We start from the raw sequence: 12,932 nt of genomic DNA, 5'->3' as shown, positions 1-12,932 counted from the left end.
ATAACTTTGTACTGAATTTAGATGAGATTTTTTTAAGGTCTATTTATTGTTTTTTTCAAAACACACCTGCATTTTCATGGTTGTTTTTAAATTCCTTTAGCCACTGAGCAATCTTCAAGTTAAATCTAACCAAAATCTGCATCATCTGTACCTAAACAAAATATGGTCTAAAAGTAAAAATTTTATACATTCCTGTAAATCAAAGTTTTAAATGCAACCATATGGCCAAGCTTGACACATAAGTCAGAAATTAAAGTAATAAACTGTGTTACAAGTACTTTGCCAAAATTTGGTGAGCTAACTGGTTGCACAGACGATCCGATGAAGAACAGCAGAATAATTCCAGTGATCAGAACTCTTAAAAAGATTAAAAATTAGAATTCATGAAGAAAAATTACAATATTTAAAAAAAATAGATATTTGATTTGTTTCTCTCATCATGTCTAACAGTTGTCCTGTCAGTGCCCACCTGTACACCTATGATGGGTCATGGATGAAATAATTTCCTTCCTGTACTTCTGTAGTGTAGCAAATATTTTGAAAATGTCTTCCTACTTACTAATGTTCTCTGCATGTAAACTAAACTTCCTGTCTAAATGTGGTTTCTGCGACTGTTACAACAAAAATAAACAAAACAAATCATGCACAATGGATACCAAGTTCAAATCTTGACCTTCCAATGTGGAGTTTGCCTATCATCTCCAACTATTTTCTCCAAGTATGTAGGTTTACTCCAACAGTAAATCGTTGGATATTCGTGGGTTATTTACTCTGGGCTGATTGATTGAAAGGTGTGATGGTCTGATGCATGGTTGTTTTCCATGTTTGTCATCCCAATGATGAACTTGTGACCTAAAATGGATCTAACTGGTTTTAAACCTAAACATAGGGGTGTAAGATCAATTGCCACCAAACTGAGAGTTTGAAAGAAAATTATAGAGGGAAAAAATGAAACAAACAGGGTGAGATTTGACACAATTGAATGTGAACTTATTTTGCAACAGTCCTCCTCCTATTTTTGGACTAACTAAGACCCTATGTCACCTTTGAAAGTTTCCAAACCTATATTTAGGTTGCTTCCCTTCAGACTGATAAAACTTATGTTTGAGCTCAACAGCATATATTGCCATGCTGTTGAAAAGGGCAGTTTGAACGGATTTATGATTTCTAGACACAAATAAAAAACAATTTTCCACTGTAACAGGGCTAATGGCTTAAATTTAAAGCGTTTTAGTATTGCTTTTCAGAGCCTCTTAAATAGGCTGCTCGACAATGTGGATAATCACTACATTTACAAAGACAAGACTATCAAAAGGCAACGTGTTTCTCTCAACAGTGCTCTTTGTTCCCAGTCATCAGCTTTGGCAGCAGTAGCACAAGTGGACAAAGAAGAAGTCCCTTCAGTAGTACCCAAATCAACAACCACCAAGAAGTCACGTCCACAACCCTCTGCTGGCTTCAGCTGTCCACTTGTGTTTGTGTCTCTGGCTACTCAGGGACTCGATGACAGACTGATGAGTTCCTGACTACAAGAGAAACGGTGTGTGGGTCGGCCATCCGTTCAGCTCTTCTCCTTCCCCTCAACCAGCAGCTTTCTTCCTGCATGACGCACTAAACACGTTAAGCGCACAAAGACACACATTACATTCAATTACTATGAATGCTGAGTGAAACAAGGTCAAAGATGGTAGATGATGTGCAGATCTGGTTGGGTCATCTGTCTGATCACACCTTCCAAGGCTGAGGGATATGGCCTCTCCTTAACCTTTGCCCTTGAAGAGTTAACTTCAAGTTTATCTTGTTCAGGTCACTTTTTGTTTCCCAAGTCAAGCTACCAAAAGATCCTTCAAGTTAATTTTCCTGGTGAAAGTTAACAGAGAGATGGCTGAACTTCTGAACTTCTGTTCAGTGTTGTCAGGAAAAAAAAGGTTTGCAATAGTTTCCCAACTTTAGAAAAAGCTGGAAAAAAAATATTGTTTGAGAATTGGAAACGGGAGAAAAAAGATCTGAAGCTGGAAATCAGAAGAGAAAAAGTGTTGTATCCCTCCTGTTTTGGGGCTGAATTTGAGGAAAGAAGATATTATGTTCTTTTAATAGTGGAAGCAAACAGCTTAACAAAGAAGTCCTGGGGATTCCTTTTCTGTGTATGGTGGGACTTCTTGAAGAGGAAAATGTATCACAATAAAGGTCAAAAATGCAGACAAACCAGGCTATGAATGTCAGACTGCTGCGATCATGTGCATGCATCCCACATTTGAAAATTATTTATACAGCCTAGGATTTTTATTTCCATTTGTCACTTGCATGAGACCAAATCAGATTTGAATTTTGACTTTAATCGGTCTATTGAACTGTTTGTTAGTGAATGTTGCTTCTAATATTTCTTTAGGTGCTTTTAATTGTTACTGCATTGAAATAAATCATTTGTTTTCATCTTATATTTGGTTCTTCTGCAAAGAGACAATCATAACAGTAGCATGAAGACTGAGAACTTTTAGAGCATTAACATGAACATGATAGAATTAGACATATCAGCAGTAGAGATGCTTCCTGGGCTTCCAGCACCTTTTCTGAAACAAAACACAAGATCAAGCACTCTGCAAAAATAAGTAAGTCAAATAAAATAATTATCGTATTTCAATTTTTCCTCTTGTCAAAATCTTTTAGAGCATATTCTGCAACATTTATTTGAATACAGGATTGCAATGTTTTGCATATTGTTGCATTGTTGTATCATTTACATTTTACAGTCAGACTCATGTTTCTGGGTAGGGAGTTCTAGGTTAATGCAGAACCATATTTTGCTAGCAGGTTTATATGCTGACTTTTTAGCATGGAAAATGTATTAAATTCAAAGGAAGGAGGTTCAAATGGTACACTGCATGAGTGGTGTCAATATTTTCTGGATGTTTGGACTTTACAGTGTTTCTTTTTGGAGTAACCTGAATTTTGTGCACCTTCAAGTAATTTTTTGTTTATGTGCCAGGCACATTCTGCAAATTCTTTTTTATATACTGCTCAAAAAAATAAAGGGAACACTTTAAATGTTAAACACCTGTTTAAGTGTTCCCTTTATTTTTTTGAGCAGTGTATATATTTTTCTCTGTGATTATTGTATTTGCAAATAATGTTAAAATAACATTACAGGCATCAATTTTTCATGAGGGTTTTTTTGTCAGATAATGTGACTTTCATAAAACTTCTACTGGTTTGAACTGTTCCCTGTTCCCCCAGGTTAGAGCACTTCACTTCAGCGTGAATTGATTCTACAATAGAATGTAGAATTTAACAGAATTCACTTATATCAGTGAAAAGACGAACACAAAGTAGTTACTGTAGTATTTTGGAAACCCCTCAGTCCCTCATGGTATCTGTCGCTCCTTGGTAAGGTAGGCATCAGCTCTGTTCTGCTCTTAACACAGGCAGAAAAAATGGTCAGCTATGGGGAAAATACAGGCTGAAATACCATTTTTCTTTTTTCTCCAAAGCAAAAAATTTACTTTAAACAGAGCTAAAAAACAAAAAAACAAAAGTAAGAGTAAAAAAAAACACAAATCGAAATCTTAGATTTGTTTTATTAAACTGTAAGATAACTTTTCTATACGTTTTGTCAGCACAAAACTGATTTTTTGTGGAAAGTTACATGTGATAAACACTTACAATGAAGGAGTCAAAATTGCAAATGGACGTGGAATAGGGATGGGTGAAGAGGTGAGCTAAACATAAAAAAGGTGACAATCGTGCTTTAATGGAGTGAATAGCGTTTCACTGTTTGCAGGTTTCATGTGTCATTATGAGATATATTTTGGTGTTGAGTTTAACTGAAGCAGTTTTACAAGGAAGATTTTTATTTTAAAATGGGAAATATGTGAGAATGCTTTTTTGTTCTAAAAATACTGACACGGAAGCAGTTGCAAAACTCCTCAATGTATTTCTGAAATGCAGCACACAGTAGAACTGCCAAAGAACTCTACAGTAAAAGTAGAGTTCTTTGGCTATTGACGTGTGTAATTATGTTTCAGTAACTATAACTCTCTCTAAATATATATACAGTGTATATATGTATATATATATATATATACAGTATATATATATATATATATATATATATATATATAATGTTAATGAAGCTATTTTCAGCTTCATTAACATGATTAGAATTAAAAAAATGTAATGTGGGAAATAATAAAACTGAATTTTGAAAATAAAACTAATTTAGGGCCTTTTTGTGACTTTGATGCCTTGGAGAAGCTACATAAATGTAGTTTTGTTGTTATTTTTTATTATTTTTATTTTTACCAACACATTATATAAGAAGTGATTATGATAAAAAATGGTTATTATACAAATCATCACTTTTGCGCTTTGATTTCCAAGGTGGGGTTGCTGAGGCTCTAGAAGATGCATCTCTCTCCTATGTGACAGTCTAAAGGAAGATGCTAACATCTCGTTAAAGGTTTAACATAATCAAATAAAACATGTTATTGTGAGCATTAATACTGGACCTTTACATGAAGTCATGAGTGGCTATCTAAGATCATTTAAATGATGACAACATAAAATGAACACAGCCAACCTGATACAGTAAAATACTTTATTTAGAAATGATTATTCATTTAAAAAATAAGTTTAGGAAATCCAGTGATATATGTCAATAATTAATAATCAGGTTAAAGTGCAAAAATACAATTTGATATAATGCATCTGTACAAAAATAACATTGGAATGTGATATTTGTGTGTTGCTAATATGGCTTCTAGAAACATATCTTGCATACATGCAGAGTCCATCTTTAGATTATAAGCTTTGGAACAAAATATTTGTGCTGAGCAGCCTCAGAAGTTTTTTTTAATTTTTATTTTGAGGTCCATTTCACATTCCACACATCCACTGAGTTCGCTGCCAAATCAGGCACTGATAACCCAACGCACAGTCTTTAAGGCTTATTTCTGCATTATTTCTACGGCGAATCCGCTGCTGGAACATTTCTTCCTTGAGGAATGTTCACACTGAAAGCTGCGCCTCCAACGGCTGAGATGAGAAAAAAAGAAAATATCTTTGGCGGTTGTCTTTGGTCGTGTTGTTTTTCCAGTGTTCCCGGTCCCTTTCCCTGCTGCTGCAGTGAATCACTTCATCTTGGCTGGCTTCAGTTCCTTGACTTGCATGTGTAATGTTTTGTGGACAGCCAATGTCCTGGACTGACAGAATCCTTTTCCGCACTCTTGACATTTGAAGGGCTTTTCTTTGGAATGGATGTATCTGCAGGGGGAAACAACAAGGCACAGTATTATGCTACAGGAAGGCTTCAAAACAAAGTCAGTTTTTCGTTTTTCTTCTTTTTTACATTTCACCATAAAGTCAAGGATATACATGTATATGATGTAGCATCTACACAAGCAGCAGTTAATTCATGGCTGCTACCACAGGTGACCTACATTCACAGATGCCGTTGTAGATGTGTCATCAAATATTTCTCTTCACATGGCCAGCAGCCATATTTAGAAAGTGTTTAATTTAGATTGAAAAAAACAGACAAAGAAACTGTTAGGACTGCATTTTGAATAGAAATGCCTTTGGTAGAGTTGAGGTTAATTTAGGTTTTTCATGGACAACACTTTGAATGTTTTGTACCTGTAGTTTTCCGTGTACAAGTTCAACTAATGCTATAAATCTTCTAATCGTTGCAGGAAGTGTCTTGTTTTTGTATCTCTGCTGTCAAACGCGAGGATGATTTAATGGCTTATTTTTAACCCCATACTTCAAAGTCATCACTCTTTCAACAAGAGTGAGAAAAAATAAAACTGGATTTGACTGGCTTACTTGGCTAAATCACATTTTTGTAAAAGCCGCAGTGCCGTTGGAATGAGAACAAGGTGTTGCATTGATAAAGCATTTTTCTAACCTGTGGTCCCTGAGGTGATCTTGTCTTCTGAAGGCCTTGTGGCAGATATCGCAGGTGTATGGCCTTTCGTCTGTATGCGTCCTCTCGTGGATCAAGAGGTTGTAGGATTTCGTAAAATGTCGGCCACAAAACTTGCAGACGAATTCCTTCTTGGTCTTAGAGGGCAGTCTGCCTCGGCTGGACTTGCGCTCAGGTGAGGACAGTTTGGTCACATCCAGCAGGCATCCCAGGCTGGCCGAGGTCTGGTGTTGAGATGATACCTGCGCTGCAGCAGCAGCAGCAGCAGCACCCGTCATGCTCAGGTCTTCCACCTTCAGATGGTCCTCCTGTGTAGCTGCTGCTGCCAGGTTGGCAAAGTCAAAGCGTGGTTTGCTCTTGGAGCTTTGCAGCAATCCTGCTGTGTCCAGCTTTGGCTGCAGAAGGTGGGGAAATATGGGGAAGGAGGCCATGGAGGAGAACTGAGGAGGCAGCTTGGAGAATGTGCAGCGGGGGAAGGCCAGAGGTTGATAGCCGAGGGTCCACTGGTGGAGATGGATGGCGTGAAGAGCACTAAAGCTGTAGATGCTCTGAAAATGATCAGTTGGTATCTGGAGACCCGAGGAGGTCTGGATGAGGGAGCAGTTGGCCAGCTGAAGGGACGGGTGAAGAGGGACGGGAGCTGGTAGAGTCTTACTGCCCATGGCTGCTACTGCAAATCCCTCAGGCAGTCTGACAAACACAAAGAACCAGAATGAAAATAAATAAACATGTTACTCATTACAACCGAGTCCAAACAGTAGACCAACAAAACATAATTTTCACTGACAGATCTTTGAAAGTGGATCAGCTATCAGGCTTTGGTTTAGCTGCATGTAGATCTCTGAAGGACACACTCTGTCTGATAAGCTCACAGACACAATAACTGACACCACACAGCTGCATTTTATCCTGTGTCCAACATCCATTATTTATGGGAATAAAAATTCTTGGCTTGTAGGAACACAATCAGTAGCAATAAAGTAGTGGTTTTCTGTATGACTTTATCTTTCTGTTACATCGTTAAGGAGGAATTTTGACCTGCTCTTCTTTCCAGTGTTGCTTCAGTTCTTTAATGTTTGCAGTCATTTCCTGTGGTAGTTTTTATCACTCACAGCAGCATTTTATTCAGTTTTTCATCAGGACTTTAATTGGGCCATTGTGCCTCAAATTATTTCATTTTTATGAGGTTGTTTTGTCTGTTGGGTCCATGCTTCAGCAGTGGGACACAAGATGTCACATTTGACCCTAGAATACTTTGGCATCCAGAGAAGTTTATGGTTGATTATCATGCATCAAAAAAAAACGTTCCTCAAACTTTAAACCTTGTGTGAAGATAAGCTTTGGTCTTAACAGTGAATAATAATAATAAATATTTAAACCAAGATTTATCACCTTGACTGTGAATAGGCTTCTTTTTTTTTTTTTCGAGACCAACGTCTCTGTAAATGAAAGTATAGAACCACTGCCAACGTTTGTGCATACTCCCGAAGCTGTGTGTGGGTGTTTCCTGTTCCCAGAAACATGCCCGGGGCTGTTAAGGGCAGAGAGACAGAATGACAGCATTCAGCCACAGAAATACCTGCGAGCTGTTACATCAGGTTTGATAAGCTGGAGTAACAATAGACAATAATGTTGCTTTGTCTGAGGCAGATGATGATGGACATGAGCCGCCAAGCAGCAGCAGCTTCAAGTTTTTAGATCACGAGCCACACCTCGGCGTAACGCCGCTCACATCAAACCTGCTTACAGATATGCAGCTGCCGTTTTGAGTTTGTGAAAGTGTGCTGACCGAAGAAAGGACTGGTTGACTTTTATGTGAATGAAATTCAAAGAAAGATATCTGGATGAATGCACAATGTTTTTCATAATTTTACAATCTGAATGTTGAGAATTTATGGTCATACCTCAACTCATGCAGTAAAATTTACAGTTTTAAATGCTAACGTCATTTTGCACGTTTTGAGAAGATCAAGGTCATTTTAAAGTGATTCTGCATTCACAAATACATGTTTACTATCTCTAATGTCTCACACAAAGGTGATGCAAGTTTTAATGTTAGTGAAAGTTCAAGTTATCCAGAAATGTAGAAGAGAAAAACCATAAGGATGCAGCACCTTATAAAATATTTCACTCTTTATATAATTACAACAGCAACAAAAACAAAAAAACTGTATTGCTTGCGTGTAAACTGCTATTTGTTTGTATAGTTTTTTCTTTAACCTTTATTCCCTGTTTTATTCAGAGTGAAATTCATGAGGGTCATGATTGAGAAAGTATCTCCAATAACAGAAATATAATAAATGTTTGTGAGCATACTTGCTTCATTTCTTGAAAGTTACTAAATCTGTTGTTTCTGATTGGCTTCTAGCCTGTCAGCAAAATGAACAAAATGTCTGTAAAATGGTGTTATTTACTTCTTTTCTGAAGTCCTCTTAATGACAGTAAATATAACAAGAGGCTTGCTCTATGTCATCCTTAGCTAAACTTGGCACTGTCAGCTCCTATGGAACCACCTGCTACAGCAAACTTTTTAAAAATCATAAATAGAACATATTTTATTTATTTAAAAAGTAAAAACATTTTCTTTAAAACAAAAGTAGCTTTATACTTTGAGGTCCTTTATTTATTTTCTTCATCTTATTACATCACTATTTTGGTGAAACTTTAATGAAAAGCAGCTTTTTAAAATCTGAAGTATGATTTAACTAATTTAGTACATATAAAAATCAGTTAGTAGACCAGTAAGTAAAATAAACAGCTAGTAGTTAAAAAATACATATCTAAGCTATAGTATATTTCAGTAAGAAAATAAATAAATCAGCCTGTAGCTTAATAATCAAGCAACTAAAACTTAAAATAGCACAAAAAGTAATTAAGAAATCAGTAAAATACATTAGTCAAAAGTAAATTAAATGAGGAAATAAATAATAATCAATTAAGTGCCTAATAAATAAATAGGTCAGCTACACAGTTATAAATAGGTAGTTAAATAGTGAAATAAATAACAACACGTAATGTCATTATGTAATTAAGTAAATAACTAAACATAAATAAGTCAATAAAAAAAGTAAATAAATAAGTTGTTAAATAAGCAAGTGTGCAGGTAAATAATTAAGAAAATAACATTGATTTCCATTGTTTCCTGTATTGGTCACGGGGGAACAACTGAGTGCAGGGAATTTTCATCACATACACAAAGAAGCAAAGCTATTAATTTGCATCACATGTGTGTTTTTAGAGAACATAAGTTAGATATTTTATCTAATATGCCTTAGAGAGGAAATTATCACACTTTTATCAGAATGTTGGATATATATTTATATTATTATTCAAATAACATTATAAATTCTGATGCTCCAGAACAGATTAATTAGGAATCTAATTCAGATTTCAAAATATTATTGAAATAAAATGTTTGAAAAAAAAGATTAACTAGATATATTTTATGTTAAGCATATTTTCTCCTAATAATGGCATATTTTCTTAAACAGTTTCATACAGTTTGTTCCTTTTTTTCTTGCTCCAATTTTACTGATACAGAAACTAAAGCTCATTTTACAGAGCAGGTGTCTGATAAAGGAAGACAATCTAATCAATAACTCAACAAGACAAAAACACACTTCTCTTACACTGTCCTATGTGATTTTAAACCCTCAAAGTTGCTGACCGTATCGAGCTGACAGGCGAAGTCCTGGTGTTTAAAAAACAAATATGGTTCCTTCAGTATTTATAAAGATGAAAAGCTGAATTTCTAAAAAAGTAAAATAAAATAATGTATGGGAATTTTTTAAGGCTACTCCTCAGAATATGTCAAAATAAAAAGTGCATGAAACAATTAACTCAACCTTATTGGGTTAGAACTATCATGAGTTTTATTATTAAAGAAATATATTTTTTATATTTGAAATCTGGGGGCATCTAATTTAAGTCATTTAAAAATGTGTATGTGATTTTTTTTTTAAAAAGTGGAAACAAAAAAATGAGAATCTTCAAGAATTAGCCAGAAGTCGCAAATGTTAGGTTGAAAACGCTGAACTGAAGGAGGCCCCTCCTGTAACTGCAGCAAAGGTTGCTAATGAGGAGAAGAGGAGCTCAAACAGCCCCCTGCCGGTTCCTCCTTTCTGATCACCATGCAGAAGTAATTGACTTTTATGCTGGAGGTCATTAGAGGAGATAAGTTCCCTGCTCCTGTTAACCCTTCTGTGTCTGCAGGGGCCCCAAGGTGTCGAATGGCCCCCTTCTGTTCGATGTGAGATTCAGCACCTCAGAGAGCTTTACAGCGGGACGCTGCTTCTCAACTTCACCTCAACACACCAAGAGGAGAAGATACGCAGCACTCCTCCTGCTGATGGATTTGTTATCACTCTGCTGCAATAATTTACATTTTAACACATTTAGGAAAACAAAAAAGTGGAAACAAAAGCGGTAAAAAGAAATCATGTGCCTGTTTCTTTAAATTTTTAATTAAACCCAAATCAAATTTAAAGGTACATAAATTTACAGCTAAGAATGAGCAGTTTTGTCTAATGTCTCGTTCTCTTTATTCCTTTCAGTTTATGTGGGAATTATAAAGTTTTATGTACAAGCATGAAACATTTTCAAAGCACCCTACATGAGGATAACGTCCCAAATTAAATGAGAGTTCCACTTCAAGGCCTGTTGGAGTTTGTTCTCTCAGCTAGATGAAAAAAGTAGACTCGGATTTGAGCCCAGAAAGTCTGTGAAAGTGTCTTTTTCTTTTTCTCCCGAAACAATGCATTAACTTTGCTGAGGAGTTCTAATGCCTATGAAGCTGCGGCAATGATTTATAAAAGTTGTGGACGTTATATCACAGATGATGAATGGCTGCTTGTTTGGAGAACGCGGCGTCCTCATGCACTCGGCAAGAGCACAATTTCTTTACTGCACTCTGAAGAATAAACACCTGTCAGCAGGAAACTGTAAACCCAGACCTCTCTCATGAACTTTAGATTCAGTGAAATGTTAAAACCAGGATTTCTGAAATTGTGGGTTAAGATCTACTTACTGTACTTTGGAAATACAAAACAGGTACACAGAAGGTACAGATCTTTACTTGGTAAAGATCTGATTTGCTCCAAGTGAAAAAAGCTGATGAACTTCAAGTATTCTTCAAGTAGAATAGTTGCAAATTTGACAATGAAATCAATATAAGAGAATAGAAAGGAAGCAAAAACAGAGTGAATTACTTAGTTCTGAACATTTTAATAGCAAATTTCTGTATATATTCTGAATGTTTGACGTGGAATTTTGATTTGAGTTTTATTACAATGCACTAATCTGGGATATTGTTACTGAGACTTTAATCGGAACAACTTAATATTACAAAACGCCACATTTGTTATTACAAATGCAGAGTTTCATTGTTAAAAAAATATTTTTAAAAGAATCTTCTAAGGGAGAGCAAACTGAGTGCAGGAAGCGTAACTTCTACCAAAGTAGTGGCTGATTCTGAGTTAAGTTAGGAGCATATTTACTTGAGATAAATCACAGTTTGATCGTCTGAGCCGTCAGATTTCTCTCCGCAAAGACTGCTTTAGTATGCATCTAAACTTAATTAGATCCCATGTGTGGTTTGGTGGAGCAGTGTGATTAATCTGTTGATGAGGCCAGATGGTGTGAAGGTGTCAGAAAGTATCTACAGAAATGTTTATTCAGAGAAGCAGCATCTTTTTTTGCGTTTGGAGCTCATTAAACAAAAATTTCATCAATTCAAAACAGCTCAGTGTATCCAGTTTTTGCAAACATATACGTTAAAGCGACAGTTGCTATTAAAATGTGTTGAAAATAAATTACATCGCAAGTGAAATTAACATATTTCATATACAAATAAAGAAATAAACCGCTTTAAAAATGAAAAAGAAACAACTTTGAGCATCAGTAAAAGCCATGCAGCGACAAGAAGGAGAAACACCTGTTGCGCTTCAAGTCAATATGGAAATAACTATGCTAAAAAAATGTTTCTAATAAAACTTGTGACCAAAAACAGTTATTTAACATTACTAAGATTTAAAATAAATAAAAAACTTACCAATAAAGTTTTTTGTTTTATAGGTTTTCTCCCGCCGGACGCTCTGAACGCGAAAGCCCGCCGCGTAGCAGTCTGAACCGGGACGGAGGCGTTAATGTGTCGGCTGGGGCAGCAGCATGATCCAGCTGCCTTAATCTGTTCTGTTCTGGTCTGATCTGGGCTCAGATGTTCAGGCACTGTGGTGTTCACGTCTCTGCGCTCTGCCGCACTGTTCTGCGCGCTCTTCTCTTCTCAGCCGCCTCTTTATCTCAGCCCACAGTCCGACACCTCCTGGCACGTCACACAGCCAGCCCATAACCGCAGCACGGCTGTGGAGAGCATGCACAGCTGGACAATGAGAAGATGTGGCCCTGCGTGATGGGGTGTTTCTTCATTTGGCCATCAGGGTGCGCACACGCTTCTGGACTCATCCAAAGTGGCATTAACTGATGGAAATTGGGATAACTGATAAATACTTAGTGTAAATGTTTTTTTTAAGAAGTTTTTATATCTCTGTTTGTCTCACTGCAGCTTATACCACGCGTGTACACATGCACGTATAATGTTCTGGTCATTTTAACCACCTTTACTTACATCAGCGCAGCGCTCCACAAGTTTGCTTGTAGATAACTTGTGTCCAGTTCTCCACAAACAAAAATGTTTGAGAATATCGACCCCTGTAGGCCTCACATGTTACTACAGCAGGACTCTCCAGATCAAAAAAGACTTAATTTTATTTCTTTCAAAGAAGCTTCATTAGGAAGGATGGCCAAATTATTGAATTTGACTGTCTATATTATAATTTAAAAAATCTAGCCCTAAGCTATCTTTAGCAAGGCGATATTTTTAACTGCTTATTAGTGCAGCATTCTTGATGTAGTCAATCCAAAATTTCATCAGTATTTGATCTTAAACACTCAGACACACACTTAATAATAATAGTTGTTACAGTCAACAAACAGTCCATCTGAAAACAAAGAAATT

General features: G+C 36.3%; 1 protein-coding gene across 1 annotated transcript; it reads right to left on the bottom strand.

Moving 5' to 3' along the window:
- Positions 1–4,580: 4,580 nt before the first annotated feature.
- On the bottom strand, positions 4,581–12,312 carry osr1 (odd-skipped related transcription factor 1). The gene is made up of 3 exons (XM_028001139.1): positions 11,970–12,312; positions 5,903–6,610; positions 4,581–5,259 (listed from the first exon to the last, which is right to left on the bottom strand). Exons 2-3 carry the CDS (start codon positions 6,580–6,582, stop codon positions 5,127–5,129), a joined length of 813 nt encoding a protein of 270 aa, XP_027856940.1. The 5' UTR covers positions 6,583–6,610; positions 11,970–12,312; the 3' UTR covers positions 4,581–5,126.
- Between the last annotated feature and the right edge of the window lie 620 nt (positions 12,313–12,932).

This window comes from Xiphophorus couchianus, chromosome 19 (assembly GCF_001444195.1).
Source record: "Xiphophorus couchianus chromosome 19, X_couchianus-1.0, whole genome shotgun sequence".
Taxonomy (NCBI): Eukaryota; Metazoa; Chordata; class Actinopteri; order Cyprinodontiformes; family Poeciliidae; genus Xiphophorus; species Xiphophorus couchianus.
The sequence above is the reverse complement of the archived record's forward strand: the minus strand, read 5'-3'. Positions and strand labels throughout refer to the sequence as shown.